Here is a 21,447-nt window from a genome sequence, read left to right as displayed (position 1 = left end):
TGACGCAATGCAAAATCTCCGTAGACTTTCAATTTTTGGATGTGTATTGAAACCTGAAGCGGTAGAGGGGGTGTTTCAAAACAGATAATCTGGACATTTTCATATTAGTGGATGAAGGTAGTTTGAGCACAAAGGTATTTACTATTATTAAAATATCAAGCAAAAAGTGGTGGAAGCAAAAACTCGGGAGAGAGTATAACTGATTGGTTGTGGAATTACCAGGTTGAAATCCTGATTGATATTTTTTAATGATAATATCTACAATAGAGCAGTTATCCATATGTTTAAACAGAATTTGTTCTAAAATTTTATTGCATAGTTATCTCACAAATTGTAGGATCATAGTTCTTGAGAAGGAGATTTTTAAAAGATTTTCTCTATATATTTACTTTGAATCCCTCTTGCGCATCGTCTCACGCGTGTTGAAATATCAAAGGTGTAAGTTATTGCAACTCTGGTGAGGGCAATTCGTAGTTCATTGCCAAAATGTCTTCATTTATAAGTATATAGATGCTCTGGACAAGAATGCACGAACAGACGGACGACGGGTTAGTTCATTTAAGCAATATTTAAGAAGAATTTTAAAGACGCTTATATTTTCAGTTTACAAATCCAGAAAATGTTTTGCATAAGATCTTTGTATTTATATAAAAACTAAACATTTTATTTAATCCCGAGTGGTTTTCCATAATATTTTTTCCAAAACCTGAACCCAAAACGTGGGAAAGAAAGCCTACTATGGGAAAAAGTTAACTATATAGTTGTCTTCCTCCCGGCGGGATATACATGTAGCAAGTTTTTCGGGGAAGCTACTATGAGGGAAAAGCGGCTATCAAACACTGGGATACTGTAACAGTTATACTTTAAAGCGTTATAACCCTCCGGTAAGAGAGATAACTCTACTAAGTTCTACTACGATTAACCATCCATATATCTTATGTTTGAAATGAATCATTCAATATGCATATAAACGTGTGAAATTTGTTTACTTGTGTTTTGATAACTTTATAACCTGCACTCTCTTCAGCAGAATATAATCACCAGCAGTTGACTGTAGCCATACAAAGACTGAAGCAGAAGGCTGTAAATAATGACACGTCAACAACAGTCAATTTCTGCAGTACGTTGCATTAATTTTTTTTAAACTTTTTTTTTGGGGGGGGGGGGATTCAACAACACAACAAGAAATTGATTCGGTGTTATTAAGATTTTTAAAAATGAGAATATTTATATCTAATTTTATTTTTAATTAAAAACTATTAAAAAAAATTAAATTATTATTATTCAGCGCTCCATTAAACAAATCTAAAACAAAAAGGCTTAGTACCGAACAATAAGATGTTATTTGTTAACTAGATTACATGTACAAAAATATGACTGAGAATACGACATGAAACTCTCTCTCTCTCTCTCTCTCTCTCTCTCTCTCTCTCTCTCTCTCTCTCTCTCTCTCTCTCTCTCAAAATACGCTTGACTATATGTTATTATCTGCAAAAGGAAGCTCAAACACAATTGTATCATATACCTCATATAATTATTTTTACACCATAACGCACATTATTATATAAAACATTAAATCCACATGTCTTAAATTATAATGAATACAGACTGGCTAAATTAATGATTTTGTTAGGTTATTTTTCTCTCTCCGTAGTACACATTTCCTCTTCTCTATCCCGAGACACATGCAAACTGATAGCGATTGGCTTTCTTAAAACTTTCTTGGCTTTGCACCCCCCCCCCCCCCGGCCTCCCCTTCCTCGTTCTCGTGTCAATCTTTAACTCTGAATAAAACTTTTTCCATTCAATACTGTCTGACTGAGATTGATTCAGAATTACACAAATGAAGAATACTTGAATGAGCGACCTCTCAGTCTGAATCGATTTTTATTTTCTCTCAACCACACAACCTATTCAACATGTGATCAGGGGTCTGCATCCGGATGTTTAAATGGCACACTGCAAACATTTTAGTAGAGAGTGAAAGCTAAATGGAATAGATCGTGGATTTAGATGTAGGAATCTTCACTGACCTGATCTGTAAGTGTAATTCCGAGTCAATGGATCCTTGTGGATTGTGGTAAGCTATCGGACCCACTGCTGGAGTCCTACTATTCATGGCGAAAAAAAGGTAAGCTTACACATGTATAAACAGATTATACTAAGCAAAGAGATGATAATATCATCTGTACATAAAAATATTTTTAAATGTTAATGACATATTATGCAAAGTTAGCATATTACAGATTTATTTCATCCATACGCAGATATACAGGGTTCCGGGGGTGGGGGGTGTTCTGGGGAAATTTCTGGGTCCGCGCATTCTCTTTTGTGACACAGCTACTCAATATCGTACTATTGATCATGTTACAAATTGTATACTAGTACTTGGCAGTCAGTAGTTATTCAAATCAATGAGAGGTTGTTGCATCCTGGGTTTATTTTATTTACGGAAGCCCAATAACACTTGATGAAAGTTCTCAAACTTAATATACATGTATCTTATTTGCATCACCAATACGTTATAATAAGTTAAAATACATATTGATATACTCAACGATGAGTGCTTTGACTTATTATTCCAATAGAAATGTACAATATAGTGGTATCGTGTTAATTAATTAAAGCAGGACGAGTTGCCTTCTCCGTGTCGGATGTTTCTATTGCTATTACAGGTGTAATACTGTAATTATTTTATTTTTTGAATGAGATTAAAAATCATTAACCACCGGCATTGTTTTTAGCTCACCTGAGCTGAAAGCTCATGTGGAATTATCCTCAGGCATGGTGAAGATTCAATTTTGTTTAAATCTTATACCCAGGGGGTAGGGTAAGGCCACAAAAACCCAAGGGGTAGGGTAAGGCCCGACTACCCAGGGAGTAGGGTAAGGCCACAACGAGGAGGTGGAAATTTTACATGGGAATATCTTTAAAACTCTTCTTCTCCAAAACATTTGCCAAGAAAAGTTGTCACATGTGTGAAAGCATTCCCAGGTAGTGAAGATTTAAATTTGTAAAAAAAATGATCCCCGGGATTAGGATCGGGCCACAATGGGGACAATTTTTTAATTATTTTTCAAAAACTCAAATGCTATAATATATGGCATTACTTATATGCAATCATCTTGACCTATTGTTGATATCCAATTGCTAAGACTGTTGCCCTTGGGGCAATTCTTTGGCGCCACAACGGGTTAAAAGTTCGTTGCAATATCATATCTACGTGCATGCCTGCCTTGCTCAAGTGAGCGATGTGGCCCATGGGCCTTTTTTAGTTTTTGATTGAAAATGACACTTTTGTATTCCTGTAGAAAATTTTATCTCAAAAACCGAAGTAAACAAATTTCACAGCAGAATAATATTCTTGAAATTATTTTTGTACTACAAGGAACGTTGTCATTAATAAAATATACATAGTTTTACTTTAATTCAAAATACATGTTTCGATATTATTAAACAAATACCACAGGGAGACAAAAAACCATCTAGATTATTTTAACAAAGCCAGTCAGGGCTTGAAGAAGGCTTTTTTTCCTTATACATATACCCATGATAAAAAATATTTTGGCTTGTTCTATAAGAAATAATTTTGGATGCCGGGATTATAAGAGATGGTAAGATCACTCGTTTCCTGCAAAAACAGAACCATTAAACATTGTTTTTTCAGCTGTTCTTCAACAGCTGTTCTTGAAGTGCATATGAAAACTTTTTGACCATGTTTAGAATAATCGCAGCTTCTCGGGCCTCTCCGACAAAACTCGTGTTTTTCCGAGCTCTGCGATTGATGTTCAGGATAAACAATACACTAATACCATGGGGTCAGTGTTGAGTACGGGGAAGCTCGCGAGCGTTCACCACAATTTGTGTTAAGGTGTTACATTAAAGTTTTGTTATTCAAATTACAAAACTTCAATGTAACACCTGTAACACTAATTTTAGGGGTAGCGCTTGCTCGCACCCGCTTTGTTGAATACGCCTCAAATATACGTTTTAGGGATGAATTCTTTATCTATTGAGTTTACGAATATACAAATACTAAGCTAGGTTGAAACGGGAAGAAGGCGCCTTTTAAACAGTAGGGCTTAAGAATTATCCATAAATATTTATATAGTACATATTTCTTTTCACTTTTATTCCTTGGAAATATTCATGTAATTTATCTATTGTTTATGTTTTCTTCCTACAGGAAAACTCGCAAGAAGAAAGCTTGCTGTAATGATTTTTTCGTTGTATTTGTTTTCCTTCTCTCTATGGCTTTTCTCAGTGTTGTGTGTTACTTCAAGACTATTTCATTTATACAATCCAAAACGCGTTACTACCAGTTGGACAAGCCTCCGTTAACGAAGGATGAAATCCTCAAACAGTATGATTTCACTCAGTCTCACACCTTCCACCCCGTAATACATTACATCCTCCATCCAAAGCCTCTTTGTGAACACTTTGACCTTGATTCCACTCCTAGTCGTGTGTTGATCTGTGTGAAATCGTTGCCTGGGAATTTCCACCTGCGGGAGTGGGTAAGGTGGAACATTAAATCAAATAGGGAATTTAGCGGAAATTTTACGCTTGTTTTTCTTATTGGTCAGCCTTTAAACTCTTCTACGAATGAGCTAATTGGAGAAGAGAGCAACTTCTACGGTGATTTAGTTCAGGGAAACTTCACAGACACTGCATTTAACACTACATACAAGACGATCATGGGTTTTCAATGGGCAATCAAGAATTGTCACCAAGCTCAATACATCGTCTTCCTAGATGAACGATTCAAAATCAACTTAACGAGTACTTTAACGTTTTTGAGAAATGAAAGCACGCCAAAATCCCTCTATATGGGACATTTAGTAAAAAGGGAAAAGACGAATCGAGTTAAAGAAAACATCCGATACATTCCGAAAGAAGAATACCCTCTTAGGTACCTACCTCCGTTTGTGTCCGGTAATGCCTTTATAGTCAGTATTGACGTAGCTAAAACGCTGGCATATCATTTTGATTCCGTGAAAATGATTCTTCTAGATGAAGTATTCCTGGGCCTTGTTGCCATGTTTAGTGACGTCATCTTTATGCATTCAGATCTTGTGACGTTAGAAAACTGTGGCGGTTTCAAAGGAAAATTAGCCTGCAACATGTTCTTATCTGTTGATGACGCACTACACGCCTGGATGGAGTTTACAAACAGTAATGTGCGTATATAGTATTATAAACTCTGTGATTTGTTGATATGTATCTATGATCATTGATGTCATGCAGACGACTTTTTTCTTTGCATACATACCCCCCCCCCCCCCCCTTAGCTTTGTTTCACACATTTTATGTTTTTGCGTAAGTTGTTATATGAACCAGAAAGAATGGAGAAGGAAAAGGGAAAAGTCTTCCTATCGACCTGTTTAAGTAATCTTAGAAGTCTGAAACAATTACATTTATAATTTTTTTACCTTTTTGTCAATAAAGTTTTGGGTTTTATGTCGATTGTATTGACGCATTAGTGTTATAATCGGTCACATACTTATAAATTTGTTGTTGTTGTTTTTTTAAGACAAAAACGCTTCGTGTATTTTCACGTATTGGTGATTTAGTGACAATGAAGAGAATTGTCAAATTGGGTAGATAGAACTGTAGAACGCCTATATTACAACCGTTGATAAACTCTTTAATTAAGGAATAAGGAATCATTCTTTTAGTATCATGATGTGATAATTTTGGTCGGGCGTGTTTAAATCCAATAAAGCCCGAAGGGCTTTATGATTGATTTGTTCACGCTCCGAACGAAATTATGGTCATTATTGTGTACGTATATTTAGCATATTATTAATTTTAGCGTTAAAAATGTTGATACGAACTAAGTATGCGTACTTAAATCCTCAAATAGTGTCTTTTTTAAAACATCGTTGCATATAGAGTAGGCATTGCTTAGATACACAGCTGTTGCATTGAATACTCAGTAATCATTAATACGAACTGCATGGAGAGATCGTACTGAAATCATTCATTTTGTTTTTAAAACTCCAATACTTATATAGTGGGCTTTGTTATAAATACACAGCTGTTGCGTTGACAACCTTTCGTTGCTAAAAAACGTTTTACTCTATGGGGCAATTTTAGATTCGTTTAAAAACAATTCTCATATTGAAATTTTCCCATAGAGATATTTAGACTCTGAGGGTGATAAAGTCATAACTTTCAAATGCTGCCTCTTTAGTCCAAAATTTTGTATCAAGTCTGATACACTTACAGTCGGGTACATGTATTTGGTTGAGAATGTTGATTAAAAGCTTAAAATATTACATGCATTAAGTAGTTTGGAGGGTTAATAGCATCAACGCTTTTGGCAGCTGCCGGTATATGTCTTAGTGTTCGTTAAGGTAAATGTTTTTGTGTGATTTCATTCCCAAGATTAGGTTTACCTGTATAATAATAAGTAAGAAAAATTGAAAATCTATATTACAGTTGAATTTATGAGAATTTGTACCGTCAAACTCACCCATACTCTTACGAAAAAAGAACTGAAAGTGTAAGAATTAAGAACACAAGTATTCTGAGGGGGAATATGTGTTTGATTATAAAAATATATACTAGTAACCTGGTCTATGTCACCTAACTCAGCGAGGCTGTATATCCATATAAACTCTCGCTCTATGTGGCACATAATCAAATCATGTGTAAGCGGCTTTTGCTAATGGCGATAGATTAGACAGTTTCCAACCCTCGGAACTTTTCTGATTTCAGTTCAAGAATATTTTAAAATTTCCTTCAGACTACAATATAAGAGTCCATCCGTTGTAAAGATGTTCATGAAAAAATCTAGTACCAAAATGCCAATTTTATATCCGATTCTTTGGCGGAAAACCCATGGAATTAGTCACCTGATAATATTTTTGGACTTGAAACGGGGAAAATGTGAAACAACACTCGCTGTCAGATAAAAGTATAATTCTTTTATAGGCATCCGCACTCAAAATAGTGTCATGTAAAAGTTTGGTTCTGCACCATATAGTAAACACCAAATATTGCATTTCTTAAAGATTAGGTATGTAAATATAGAGTTCTCTTCCCTGAGAAAATTATATGGATAAATAATTTGACTTTAATAAAAAAAAAAATCAAATAGTCAACTTAGAATTTTTTGAGTACGCAAATTTAATTTTTCTTAATATTTTCTATACAAACAACTTAACAAAATTATCAGTTATTAGATAAATACAACAGTAGAGACATGAAGTGATTAGATGTAATCATCCCAGAATGCATTTTTATACCCTGGTTTGCCCATATCCCCTTTAGGTCCTTTGGGTCCTTTAGGTCCCCTCGGACCTTTATCTCCAGTGGGTCCTCTAGAGCCTGGAACTCCAGGATCCCCTTTTGGACCCTTATCTCCTTGAGGTCCCTGGCTACCTGCATCCCCGGTTTCGCCTTTATCACCTTTCTCTCCTACATTTCCTGTCTCACCACGCTCTCCTTTAAATCCTTTAGGTCCCCTTGGTCCTTTGTCACCTATGTCTCCTTTTCTTCCAACTTTTCCTCGCGGTCCAACGTCACCGGTGTCTCCTTTCATTCCTCTCTCCCCTTGATCTCCCTTTAACCCCTTTGGACCCCTAATTCCACGCAAACCCCTGAAACCCTTAGGACCCATCTTTCCTGTTCTTCCAGTGATGCCAATGTCACCAGTCATTCCTTTATCGCCCTTCTCCCCTTTCATTCCAGGGTCCCCCTTGTCGCCCTTATCACCTTTCGGACCCGTCTCCCCCTTTTCTCCTACTTCCCCAGGCCTGCCTTGAATTCCTTTTATTCCTCTTTCTCCTCTCGGTCCAACATCTCCAACGACTCCTTTCATTCCCTGGTCCCCTTTCTCTCCCTTGGCACCTTTAAATCCCCGAGGTCCCCTGTTCCCTCTCTCTCCTTTTTCCCCACGGTCTCCTTTAATACCATCAGGACCCTTGGGACCTTGGTTTCCAGTAGGTCCTTTATTTCCCGTCTCACCTGTTTGACCTTTCCGCCCAGTTTTACCTCTCGGTCCCCGGTCTCCTCTGTCGCCTTTCTCGCCTTGGATCCCATGGTCACCTTGAGGACCTTTAACACCTCTTTGGCCTGGGTCGCCATCTTCTCCTTTCGCTCCAGAGCTACCAAGTAATCCTTTAGGACCCGGGGGTCCGGGTTTCCCTGGCTTACCTAATGAAATAAAAAAAAAACGTATGTTAAGTACACTGTATAAATTAGAAGATAATGGAAAAATAGATTAAAAACCCAATATTAGCTTTACTTTTATGTTCTATAAACGCAACAAATATGATCAACACGAAACGCAAATCATATGCCAGAGTATATACTCCCATAAGAAAACATACGAAATCTAGATAAATCCTAGTTAGTTTCCTCACCTGGTTTGGGCCTGTATGGAAGTTTGGCTATTTTTGCCTTCAGATGAATTATTGTCGATTTTAGAAGAATAATATTTTTACGGATGACTTTCAACTCCGCCTCGCATCTCTCTTCATTGCTGCCATAGGACCAATAACTGGCTGTGGTCAGTGCCAATAACGTAGCAAAAACCAAAGGAATAGCTAGGCATCCCCTCATCATCATCCCTGATGTGTAATGAAGTCCGGAAACCTTGGAGATCTAGAGGAGAGTGAAGTACTCGGACCCACGCAAACGACTAACTAAAGACTTTGATTCAAAAATACTACATTTGGGGACTATTACATCTGTCGTTGCTTGTATGATTGTTACCTCCTTCGTCCCTTTACTTGTTTAAATTAATGAAGCAAGTTAAACCTCATGTACATGCATGTGTAATGTTAAGATATAGATATATGTTCATGGTTCCACAAAAAGCAAATCAACTGAGTTGGGCAGATGAAATATCTTATTTCCTCTGTCGCTTATAACGCAAGATCTGATTGGTTTACAAGCCAGGTGTAAAATTCCAAACCACCTGCTGAAGCTAATGTGACGTCACAATGCTATTCTTGTTTATAAGTGCACCTATAGATGGTTTGAAAAAAAATTGATTCACAATTGAATTAAAATACTTTGTTTAAAATGATTAATTAAGAAAATATGTTTTATGATTTATTTATCTATCGTCAATTTATCTTAGACCAATTTTTTAAGCTGCAAAGCACTGGTAAAACAATATAATTTTAAAATGTGTTTATAGAAAGAAATTCGTTACTAGTATCCAGGTCCAATCAATGGTATACGGGGATTTACCCCTGGTTGTATTCCATACACCCTTGATAGAACCTGGATAACTAATATTGTTACAGAAAAGATTATCTGAAATACTGTAATTATATTGAAATTCGCGGGTATCAATTTTCGCTGATCTAGTAGCAATAACAGTTTTAAGAATTCGTTAAATTTGTGGCCAATGATTCCAACAATACAATATGTAATGATTACTGCAGTTCATTGAACAGTTAATTTCGTCGATTATCTTAACAACGAAAATTCGTTTTAAACGTATATTGATTAAACCGCAGCATTTTCAGTGTTTTGAACTGACGTTTAGTGAAAAATACACATGAGAGAGGACTATTGATACTTTAATAGTGCATCACCAACGGCAATCTCTCAGTTTCTTTCACCCGATATGTATCATACATTTCAAGATTTTTTTCTGCATTCATTTTCTCGACTTGAACTAACCAAAGGCAAAAAAAAATAATAACACCCATCAAATTGCTTTGAAAGGACTGTCAAAATTAAATAGTTCTCAAAAATAAATCACGAAACAGTTTTAGATTACGCGTTTCACTAGTTTTTCGAATTCTGAAGTGAAATTTACAGTATACTAAAGCTGAATAAAACAATTCCATATACTATAAAGCTACCTCCTGAAAAATCAGTTTGCTCCTGGTGCAGCATTGCGTGTGATGTTTGATTGGTGAACTACGTTAGTACATACGTACAACCGCTGAACCTTTGTAATCAATAGGTATATCGTGTATAAAACAGTTACTAACAGTTATGTGAACCGTTTTAGGTTTTTGGGTTTTTTTTATTCCACCTTACAGGTAAAGGGACATTTTAAAGAGGAAAAAACATACGAGTAAAAACAGTTAAAAATTGGGTTACTTTTCCGTTAAATCATTTTTCATTGGCGTAAACAGTGAACATTTAAACAAATTCCATACACAAAATCATCGGGATTCAAACTATTAGACAATAAATATAAGTTTATAATTCAAATTCAAAACTACATGTATGCTATACATATACCATCGTAGATGTTCCACTTACTCTATGTTTTCAAATTCAAAAATATTGCACAATTTGAAAACAAAAGTTTCTTTTAAAAATAGATTTTTGTCGACAAAAGAATCTTAGATGATGTTTAACACTGTGTAACCTTACACAGTAGTACGTACTAAAAATCAGTTTCAATTACACCTATATTCAACACACATACACAAGTAAATATTTTTTGCATGAACACTTTCTGAATTTTTATGCAACATTATTGGATTTGTTCTCTTTATTTTCCAACCTTCTTTCAATCATTCATAACTACATTGTTCCTTATTCACTTTTTTATTCTTGATTGCTTCAGTGTTTTGACTAAAACATGAAAGGAATAATTTAATTTCGAAGAAATCGAATTTGCAATGTACAGATAGAAGACTTCACACAATTACATATTCTGTGATTGTCTTGCGTCATTCAGTCATTTGTCACGTGACCGCTGTTTTATAGTACTCACACGAACGGCTATAGCTCTCCTCCCAATCGAACAAAGGGGAATAATTCAGCTCGGTTTTAGCTTTATTATAAGAAAAACTCCATTTTTTGTTTGCGTACCGTACAGTTGAGGACGATATGGGAAGATTTATTTGTTTATTAAGAGAAATCAACCAAACAATCCATTCTAATAATAAAACGATCACCAGGATCAACGTATACGGAATTGGTCTCGACGAGAGCCTGCCGTCATAGAGTTTGATAAAGAGTTCACTGAATTTGAACAACTGCATGAGCGGCGTCTCATCTCCAATGAAGTAAGCCTCTCCTCCAATAGAAGTATCCTGACTAAGTTTCCTTAAAGCGCACACAAAGCCCCAAGCCACATTACCTACATAAGCATACTGGCTAACCGCCTGAGGACTTCCGAAGTGATACAAAACGCCGCCTTGTTTCTTTGCATTGCGTATGACTTCTGCCACAAAAATGGCGTCAAGTTCTCCATACAATACTCCTGGTCGAAGAACAACAGTTCGCAAACGATCACCTGAAATTATGATAATTCTTTAACAATATTTTTTACCCAAAACAACAAAATTATTAGGAATGATCATTTAACATTGATATGTAAGGGTATTAATACGTTAAAGTAGATGATTTTTTTTTCAGAAGGAGCTACATGAACCATATAATTGAAAATACCGTTTTTCAATCGTGATCCGTGTTTTGCCAGCACGATTTTTTCTGCCTCTAGCTTTGTCCTGGCATAATCTCCAAAGGCCAGATTGCTTGGTTCTACTTTGTAGGTCTCGTCAACCATCGTCTGGTCCGTCAAGTCTACAGCCGTGTCCTGCGTAGAACACGTTATAACTATTCCAACATTAGCACCAACACAGGCGTCTAGCAATAAAGCAGTGCCTAAAAGAAGAAATATCAAATATACATCTCTCTACGAGCTTATCTCTTTTGTGAAGACTGGGAACACTATAAGATACAATGGACAGACAAATGGACTCTCTGCTGCAAATATGCATATTGAGAATTTTATTTAGACACATTACATTGATGTTAAAACATTTTCATGAATTAGCAAACATTTGATATCTACAAACACTACATCTGTAGTAACTTTGGTAACACATATTCTTAAGACTCGGTTCCTAAATGACAACATAAGAAACTCTCTTGGGTTTGAAAACAAAATATTGTATGACCACCTTTGACATTGACGTCTTGCATGGCCTTGACATTGGGGAAGGTCGAGACACTGATGACTGCCGCCAGGTGGATAACACAGTCTACCTTCTGGACAGCTTTTCCGACCACCTCGGGGTCGGTTATTGAACCCGTGATACATTCTATTGGAATCTTCGGCTTGTAATCTAAACATCAATTAAAAAATCGTAACCTGGTGGACGAAGGGATTGGTACAGGCACGTAGCATCGGGGGGGGGGGGGGGGGGGGGGGCAGGGGGCGGGGGCCTGGCCCCCTCACTTTTTCTCGCAGCAACTAATTTTCGAGGATGTAAAAATTGATATGAAAATAAGGAAATTAAGATTGAATTTGAAGTTATATTCTAACCCCCCCCCCCCCCCCCCCCCACACGGATTAGGATTTTGAAGATTTTGGGGAAAGTCTTATTTCCCTTTTTTTTCTTTTTGCTTGTCAAGATTTTTTGGATGAGTCTGCCCCCCCCCCCCCACTTTCAAAAACGATGCTACGTGCCTGTGGTATGTGTTCAGCAAGGCGTAATTTTTGAGGAAAAAATTTATTGTGCAATTTTTCCATAGTGTATAATAGTAGAAATATTACGTACCAAGTTTCTGCACAAATGTATCTTTGTCAAAGAGGACTAAATAAGTCACAAAGTCTGCCGCTTTCTCGTGTAGAGTCTTGACCACGTGTTGACCCAGAAACCCACTGGCGCCCGTCACGAGTACAGTGCAAGGCATGTCAATGCTGCTATGAAAGATCAGATCACACTATAACCATGAACGTCTCCCAGTATTTAATTTTTATGACAGAGATATGTTTCATTTACTCTCAGAATTGTAAAAGTATCCCATTATTTACGACTTAATTCAATTTTGATTCAAATGTAGTTCCGAATTCTTCATACTTTAACGACCCGATTGTGCTCTCATACACATAACTTTTTTTCCGATTTATAACATGTACTTAAAACCACAATTCATACACATACTTGACTTCCACAAAATAAAAAAAAAACACTTTTCGGATATTCCTACTTTAGAATTAGTGTGCAGGTGCAGTCTTTGTTGTTCGGTACAATGTACCAGTATTGACGAGTGCAGTCGCGGATGTTTGCCGACACTGTTAGTTTTTACCTGTTTACCTTTAAAGTTGTTACAGGTATAGTTTGTTTGACAGCGTCGCTACATCAACCTCCTTATCCTCAAATAAACCAGGGCTCATTCATTCTCTGGACATATCACTTGTATTAAACTCGGTAGACTTCAACCGGTTCGAAATCTCCATTGATGGCACCTGGCGTTACTGGGGGTGTTTTTTGTTGTATGGCGGCCTGGTCCTGACACATTTACCGTTATTCTAACAGTGAACACCAATGGTCACCTATAGTCTGTCCCAAGATATTTATGCAGCACATTTTGGCGATTTTTAAAAGAAATACACATACCTGTGAAAGAAGTGCAATTGTAATAGTTGAAAGGGATAATTTCCAAGATAATTTCATTGACTCATTATCAACAGTTACTGTCACTCAGAAAAATTCACAGGAACGAAAACAGATTCTTTACGGAGATTTATAATGGGGAATGTTTACATCTTTACTCCATTCGGAATACACTCAGAATACATCGCGCAATTTTTCAACGTTATCATCCGGGCTTGCTGCAATACAAAATCTCCGTAGACATCACATTTTTTAGCATTGTATTGAAACCTGATAAGCTAACAGGGGCGCATCTTCGCTAGCCAAGGGTTTTCGGTCCACTTTGCTCCCCATATGGGGGGCAAAGTGGACCGAAAACCCTTGGCTAGCGAAGATGACAGGGGCGTTTCGACTGAGAAATCTTGGAAATTTTTTATACTTTTGAATGAACATCGTTTGAACCCTGAGGTATTTATAAATATCAAGCAATTAAGCAAAATGTAAATCCAAGATATCTTGGGACAGACTATAAACGTCGTTATATAATTAAACTATCCTTTATAATGTTTGAAATTTTGTTTAATTGCAAAACTTTTAGAGGCTTAAAACACCCGATCCAGGGAAAACACATTTCATTCATGGATTTGACTCATATTAACGTTGTTGTGTATACTTTAATGTAATTGTATACCCAGTCGGTACAATGGTAACGGGTTGCAAAATCGAACGTAATTAAACCGGTTAGTCGTTAACAATTAAAATATTGTAACATATATTCATTATGGTTAACCGAAATTCCTTAACAAATGAGAATTTTTGGTATTCGAGACATTAATATCTTTTATGAAAGATTTCTGAAGGCACTTGGCAAAATCCACCAATCTTAACAAAAGAGTGTCATTTACATTTAGTAAAAAGTATAGATGATTTAGCACACCTGTGAATATAATTAAGTATGAAGAATTAACCTCTGGGCACCAGAAAGTGGGCACAACAGGGAGGCGGGAGGTGGGGGGGGGGGGTCAAATTAAACATAGGAATCTTAAGAAAAAGTTTTAGTAAAGATAACATATCCCCTATGGGTCACTTATAGTATCATATTGAGAAGGGGGTTGGCATATTTTGATACAATCATTAAAGAAATCTTGCAGAGAAGATTTAACAGATAGAGGCTATTGCTTGTGAAATTAAAATTGACGCAAGTTATTATTTATAAAATTTAAGTTTTTTAGAACTACAATAACCGTCGGTTTCAGGTATATGACACCCCCCCCCCCCCCTGTTTATAGAAGCAGACTTTTTTTTTTCAAATTACACATCGATAATTGAATTTTAAAGGACCCCTTCCTTCATTTTTTGGAGAATGTAAAAAATTATAGGGAAAATACCAAAACCTTTTTCTTTTTACATTGTAAATTGGTCCATTTCCTTTCAATCTAAGTAAACTTAGACCTTTCATCAAGAGTGACGAGCGACAGCCAGATAAAAAAGAGCGAGTTGAAAGTGTGAATCTTTTTTTAGACAAGTGCTTGAATGGATATTGATAGCATTCGGGACATCAAATGTACAATTTTGGTATGTATAATGCTTTATGGTCTTTCTAAATATGCAGTTTCTATTTAGTGCCATTTTGGCCCCGCACTAGAGTTAACCCCAAACCTAGGGGGACATGACGTTTAGCACTTTAGTAGAGGGCTCCTTGGTTTTTCTTTCAGATGTGCATTAGGATAGAAGATACATGTATTTGAAAAATTATCAAACTTGGCAATTTTATCCCTGCCCCTGGTACCTCTGTGGGGTAAGATTTGTGAAATTTTAATTTATGCTCCTCTTACCACCTAGTATGCATCATTCCATATTTGAAAAGAATTGGCCAAGTAGTTTTCAAGAAGTTAAAAACTTCTATTGTTAACGCACGACGCCGGTCGGGGCGGAAACCATGTTGGTTTTCAACATTTTTTTTTTCATTTCCTTTAAATATCCGTCTTCATAAAGTGAAACATTAGAAACCTGCCAATTTAATACCATGAGCATCTTGGTCCTATGGGCCACTGTGGTGGTTTGATGACACTGGAGGCATTTTATGTGAACAGATAAACATGTATGTATAATTTTTCCTCTCATAAATGCGACTCCATCCATAATTTAAGTAAAATTAATAAAGGGCAATTGGTGGACTCTGTATACTCCTGTCTGTTACTCTTGTTAGTTTACTAAATTTAACCTTGTTCAGAGTCAAGTTTCATTGAGGTACAGGATTTACCAACAAGAATGTTAAGGAGGCTGCATGGTCCACAAATCAACCACCAGATTTACCTTAAATTTTACGAGATGATTTAGTTAGCTATAAACTATTTTTGGTAAGGAATAAAATCCATATATTGAACCCTTTAAATTTTAATAATTTCCGATATTTTTTTATATGGAGTTCTTCTTTGAGGGGAGATCAAAACATTCCAAAAATTGCTACGACCATCGAGCCCCCTTACACAAATCTCTAGGTTTTTTGCGATCTGTCCGTGATCAGGAGAACAGATCTACTCCATCGTCAGAGGATGTATCTGGTCGTGGAGCCAACACTTTTTGAGATACATGTACATGTATGCGTATAATATCATCTACTTGTTTCTTTCATATCGAGATAACACATTAAGTAAGTAAATTCATGATTGAATTGATTACACAGCTTCCATGGCTGTTTAGTGCAAGTATACCCTTTTCGTAACTTTCCAATAAACAAGTTCCTTGCTCTGTGCAAATTTGCAAAATTCGATATATGTTGTTGTTATTCACATTTTCAAACGGAAAATGCTAGAACCGACATAGAGATATGTGTTCGGTACAAAGTACAGTGTTAATAAACCTTTGTAAGAATGGTAAAAAAACCATCAATAAAAAACACAGACATTCTGAATATACCGTTTTTATTTCAGTTGACTCTTTTTCACAAATACACTATACAAAGGTCAAGACATAATACCTTGGGTGAATCAGAGATAATCAGGTTATTGGTCGGTGAAGGTTATGTGTGCTGAGAAAGAAAACAATGAAGATTTTTCCCAAGGTTTGTTTTTTACAAAGTCCACAGAAAACGTGGTCCCCTAATGACATCATACTCCCAAGTCAAAAAAGTTCTTAACAGGTCAAAATATCGACTTGAAAGTTGAATGACTTCAAACAAAACCCCGACATCACATATTTCACCTATTTCAAGAAAAGTGCGGACTTGGCCACATAGAAACTAGTCTTTGGCACATATTTGCTTTTCATTACTTTGCCATAATGGTTTGAATATACCCTTTGTAAAGTCGCCACTTCAGTCAAATAAATAAACTAATCTAAGTTAGTCTACTCTACTCAAAATAGAAATACAGGTCACATAACAAAGGCTCTAAAACAAATTCAGAAATCTGTACAAGAACTACGAAGCAGACGAATACTCCGACATTACTGTACAATGAAGGGACTAGGGTTTGGTATTCTTCGGTCATCTCTGCCCTTAAAAGTGTGGTTTTTAAGATTTCATAAAATATATTAAAACACACCATAAATATACGTATTACAGGTTTTGTTTGTCCTATTCTATATTATTTGTTCTACGCTAAGTACCCATATAGGTCACACATATATATTCCCCACAAATAAGAACTCTTACAAAAAGCATCGACATCCACTCCCAGACTTGGTGAGAATGAATGCCAATATTTACTTTTAAACACCAACTATTGCACTATAACTTAGCACCTCAAGGCAGATCTATGGCGGGAATTCTCTTTTATCTAATTTTTTTGAGATGCGTTTCCCCCAAGACAACAACATAGACACTAACCACAAGTTAAAAGGGCCTTATACATATATATGCCTTGTGTGCATTGAGACAGTGCTTAATGAGGCGATTCCATGGCACAGAAATAGCTGCAACTTGGAAACTTGTGATCCTAGGCTACTAATTCTACAATTATATAGTCTTTACACATGTACCTATGCTTGTTACAGATTTAGCAGATAGAGTCCCTGAGATTTTAGGCTCGAAAGTCCCATTTTGATAACTCCCATTTTCCCAAAACACCTGTCTTTTTCATCCTGGTCAAAATTAAGTATAGATTTCTAAGACAAAAACAAATTTTGTGACTACTGTAAACTGGGCAGGTGGACCAAAAATGGAAAAAAAAAAATAGTTGATTTGGAAAAAAGGGGGTCATCATCATCACTGACTTCCTGGTAACCAACACTTTCAAGCGCAGAGGTGACGTAGACAGTTGTTAAGTGACCTGCATCTCATATTAGGGAATGTTTTGTCTAAACCATTCATCCACGCTGTTGTAAACTTTTTGACAAGTTTTTTATAATGTTTTTTGTTAAAACTCCACGTTGATTGAACCTGCCGACGAATGATTTCAGTCTTTCTAACACCCCCTGCCAAGGAACAATAACAGGGCCGCTTCACAGTGTCTGCATTTCAAAACACCGAGTCACTTTTCTCAATCTTTGTCAATTCCTTTGTGAAACGTTTTTGTTTTTTTCTCTCTATTCAGATTGAAGCGAAAGTGAAAGCATTTCGAAGGTCACCTAGTTCTGTTCCTTAGCAACGAGTCCTCTATGTTCTCAAACTACAGATAATGAAAATTAAATATGACCATATGTACACTTCTTTTTGTCATTTAAGATAAATCTTCAATAGTATATTCAGTTGATAGAAATAAAAAAAAACATGAACAGCATTTACACATAAACTTTGTTTGACTTTCTACATTGAATACTCACAAATCATAATTTGTGATTTTGAGACATTTTTGGACCCTGATAAATGTTGGTATACATAATTTTTTTCTTACAATTAGCACTAAGGCATAATTTTTCTTGGTTAATATAAGTGAATTATTTTCAATCATAAATGTCTGTCTTGTTACCATGACAAATCTTATTTTATCATAATGATTTTTTTTTTTTGGATGCATAAAAGGATTTAAAAAACCTGGATCGACCCTCCTCATGGCAACGAAAAGTCAGACAAAAATGAAGTGTATGTATATATATATACACACAATCAATATCACAGAGGAAAGTTTGAAAATGAGGCTAGATTTCACCCACTTCTTTTTCACTGATCATTACACGTAAAAACCCAGACCAATCATTCAGATTTGCCAGCCTCATTTTCAATCTTTTCGCACAACTGTGCTTTTGGGTTTTTTTTTTCTTTCGTAATAATTAAAAAAAAAGTTAATAGGATAAATCTCTCAAAATTGAGAGAAATATCATAGTCCACTGTAAGGAGTCAATATAGTGAATATAGATATATAATATATATATATATAGAAAGATAAATGTTACATGTCATAACGTACATAGTATATATATATACACAGATGATACCCTGCCCAAAAGCAATGGTGATGAAAACTAGTCTACTATACAAACCACTACTCTACCACATATAGGTGTGAATCATAAAATGTAAAATCCAAAACCGTACCTTCTCTACCCACCAAAAGTCAAAATAAAATATCAAAATATTAATTTACATATAGAAAAAAAATGTTTCTTAAAAATAAAAATCGGATAAAATGTAAACTTTGCGATTTTTTCTCACAAGATCCTTTTTTAAAATGCCCCAATAAAAACACAACCAATAATACAGTGAAAGCGAGTGGGTAAAGAAAGTAGGCTGAATACATAAGTATGTATATAAAATGATAAAAGTTTAGAATGAGGTTTTTTTTGGTAAATTAAGTTGATCAACAATACAATGTATATGTGACATCATCTGTACAAACAAGTAATAACTTCAAAGTAGAATTGTCACCAACCTCCAATGCCATTATTTTTTTTTTTTTTTTCCATATAGCTTGGGCTTGGTTGTTCCTTTTCAGTTTATTTGTAAAATTACAAGACAACTAAATGCTTCAGATATCAAGCTTTTCACAGTTGACCTTTGGAACCAGTGACAATTCTACTCCTTGATTCCCCCTTTCCCCTGGTCATACAACAATAAAGGATAAAAATGTTTTTAGTCCCCCTGTATAACAACCTTTAGTATTGAAATTAAAAAAAAATCCAACAATCATTTAATATAATAATAAAAACTTGCGTAAAATCTTAGCACATTTGCTCTTTCATATAACGTTACTACATTACTACAGTATATAAACCAGAATGATCACACATTCATACTGCTAGTGAACACCCGACTATCATAGATTTAATAAAAAAAAAAAGGAAGCAATCTACACTACCATACACACGCCCAGGGTTTATGTCACATTTTTTCCCATTGTTCTTGAGAAACGCAGAGAAATATTCAGCGACAATTGACAACCATAGAGAATAAAACATGGACCGAGACGAAAACACCCACAGCAACAAGTTTGTTTTAAATATTTTTTAAAAAAATTTACAAGTTTCCAAAAACAGGTTTTTCACACAAAGGTTAAATTCTTTTGACAAAATTATCGTATACACAAAGAATACGGTCTAGTCTGAACAGGTTGACTAGAGAAGTAGTCTCCAAGGAAACAAAAGTCAAAGAAACACATTTTGTTGCAAAAAAGAAAAAAAAGATAGATACCTGTGCATGTATAATAATAAAAAAAACTGAACACAACCCTTGAATTTTCACAAGAACAAAGTGGGACAGTTTTTTTGTGTGTAAAAAAAAAAAAAATCGCGGAAAAATAAAAGAGCAAATAAATAAAGGATATCCACTCTACACATGGTGTGTCTAACTACGATCAGATCTGCTGCAATATCACATAATGTAATACATAACAATGTAATGATTACCAAAAAAATTCACTTAAGTCTTTATTGCTGAGAGTTATATGCTTTGGATAATTAACACTAATATCACACAATTGAAGTGAACGATCTTCACCAACATGACTACAAGAACATGTAGTTCAGTCTTTGGCCAGCATTCGCAGTCAAAAATTAAGGAAATATATATATATATATATGTGAATAAAAAAAAACTGCTCCACATAAAAGTTAGAATCTAAAAAAGGCTTAACATTTTCAATCGTTATTGCAATGAATTTTCCAAATTCAAACATCGGGGCTATTTTGCAAAATTTGTGAAATTAAGTGTAAAATTTTTGCTTATAAAAACTGTAAACAACTTGTAAGTAAATTCAATGAAGATGACATAACTGAAAATGTTTGGTAGTTCCCTCAATTTTTTGTGACCTTAATGAGATGAAACGGTTCATACGAAAAACATTTAATTCTAGCAATAAATACTACCATTGAATAAATGCTTCAAATATTTCACAAATTTCGCCTGATCTTCATATGAATCGCACATGAGATAAATGAACAAATCAAAATGAGGGTTTAAAATAAAACAAAAAAAGTTAAAACATTTTTACATCATATATACATCATATCATAAAGTTCATAAAAGCCAGTAAAATTGATTAAAAAAAAAGATAAGAAGATTGATCACATATATATGTGCCATTTCTTCAAGTTGTTTAAACATTAGGGTTCAGAAATCCTTTCACCATTCCCACCAAATTTAACATTTATCAATCAATCAGCAATGAGATTACATTTGCTGCATACTGTATGCGTCCGTAGTGTGCCGATGGCGTTGCATATGATTGGGTCTATCTGGTATTTAGTGATAGCCATTCTGAAATCCCTGTGGAATCAGTTGTGCCTGTTTTATACAAAAAAAAATACTAATTAGATTAAAATGATACATTTTGAATACAATTTCTGCAAAAACAAAATAAAGTACAAAAGTTGACTTAATCATTGTAAACTTGATCAAATTAATTACTAATTCATACAGCAAACAATCATACATTAGTGCAAGAACTTCTCAAGATTGATAGTGTTATATAGTTTTTTGATGTATTTCTCTAAAATTCAAATTAAAAAGATAAAAGATTATAGATAAAAAATATTCAGTTAAAGATTGGTGCTACAAAGTCCTGAAAATCTAATGTTAAAGAAAACAGAATGGAGCTACTATAACCATCATCTACGGAACCATTCAGCATGCAATGAAACAGATCATTGTGTATCTTAAGAGCAACACAACATGCCTTCCATCAATTTTTTTTTTGCTTGCTTGTTTTTTAAAAAAATGGACTTATGGAAACAAATAAATCTCTATATTGAAGCTCAT

General features: G+C 35.2%; 4 protein-coding genes across 15 annotated transcripts in view; 1 reads left to right on the top strand and 3 right to left on the bottom strand.

Annotated features, from left to right (window-relative positions):
* The first annotated feature begins 677 nt into the window (after nucleotides 1-677).
* On the top strand, nucleotides 678-5,734 carry LOC128190799 (beta-1,3-galactosyltransferase 9-like). Of its 5 annotated transcripts, none has more exons than XM_052862999.1 (4): nucleotides 678-884; nucleotides 1,031-1,120; nucleotides 2,020-2,131; nucleotides 4,187-5,734. In XM_052862999.1, the coding sequence occupies exons 3-4, from the start codon at nucleotides 2,118-2,120 to the stop codon at nucleotides 5,190-5,192; spliced, it is 1,020 nt and encodes a 339-aa protein (XP_052718959.1). In that variant the 5' UTR covers nucleotides 678-884; nucleotides 1,031-1,120; nucleotides 2,020-2,117; the 3' UTR covers nucleotides 5,193-5,734. The 5 variants fall into 5 exon arrangements, with proteins under 5 accessions (XP_052718959.1, XP_052718958.1, XP_052718954.1 ...); XM_052862998.1 differs by having other exon boundaries at nucleotides 1,975-2,131; nucleotides 4,187-5,733; XM_052862994.1 differs by having other exon boundaries at nucleotides 1,930-2,131; nucleotides 4,187-5,733.
* A 1,376-nt stretch (nucleotides 5,735-7,110) lies between these two features.
* On the bottom strand, nucleotides 7,111-8,661 carry LOC128189421 (collagen alpha-2(VI) chain-like). Its single transcript, XM_052861024.1, has 2 exons — nucleotides 8,373-8,661; nucleotides 7,111-8,163 (listed from the first exon to the last, which is right to left on the bottom strand). The coding sequence occupies exons 1-2, from the start codon at nucleotides 8,575-8,577 to the stop codon at nucleotides 7,220-7,222; spliced, it is 1,149 nt and encodes a 382-aa protein (XP_052716984.1). The 5' UTR covers nucleotides 8,578-8,661; the 3' UTR covers nucleotides 7,111-7,219.
* A 1,301-nt stretch (nucleotides 8,662-9,962) lies between these two features.
* Nucleotides 9,963-13,231, bottom strand: LOC128188594 (3 beta-hydroxysteroid dehydrogenase/Delta 5-->4-isomerase type 2-like). 4 transcript variants are annotated; one of them, XM_052859742.1, is made up of 5 exons: nucleotides 13,027-13,231; nucleotides 12,495-12,640; nucleotides 11,895-12,059; nucleotides 11,380-11,595; nucleotides 9,963-11,224 (listed from the first exon to the last, which is right to left on the bottom strand). In XM_052859742.1, exons 2-5 carry the CDS (start codon nucleotides 12,628-12,630, stop codon nucleotides 10,671-10,673), a joined length of 1,071 nt encoding a protein of 356 aa, XP_052715702.1. In that variant the 5' UTR covers nucleotides 12,631-12,640; nucleotides 13,027-13,231; the 3' UTR covers nucleotides 9,963-10,670. The 4 variants fall into 4 exon arrangements, with proteins under 4 accessions (XP_052715702.1, XP_052715701.1, XP_052715700.1 ...); XM_052859741.1 differs by having other exon boundaries at nucleotides 12,495-12,637; nucleotides 13,027-13,230; XM_052859740.1 differs by having other exon boundaries at nucleotides 13,035-13,230.
* A 2,989-nt stretch (nucleotides 13,232-16,220) lies between these two features.
* Nucleotides 16,221-21,447, bottom strand: part of LOC128189341 (RNA-binding protein Musashi homolog Rbp6-like) — a 51,309-nt gene continuing 46,082 nt past the window's right edge. For all 5 annotated transcript variants that reach the window (XM_052860913.1, XM_052860909.1, XM_052860911.1 and 2 more), the window contains one exon: nucleotides 16,221-20,973. In XM_052860913.1, the coding sequence (XP_052716873.1) occupies nucleotides 20,932-20,973 (42 nt within the window). In that variant the 3' untranslated portion in view covers nucleotides 16,221-20,931. The remainder of the gene's footprint in view (nucleotides 20,974-21,447) is intronic.

Source organism: Crassostrea angulata, chromosome 6 (assembly GCF_025612915.1).
Source record: "Crassostrea angulata isolate pt1a10 chromosome 6, ASM2561291v2, whole genome shotgun sequence".
Taxonomy (NCBI): domain Eukaryota; kingdom Metazoa; phylum Mollusca; class Bivalvia; order Ostreida; family Ostreidae; genus Magallana; species Magallana angulata.
The sequence above is the reverse complement of the archived record's forward strand: the minus strand, read 5'-3'. Positions and strand labels throughout refer to the sequence as shown.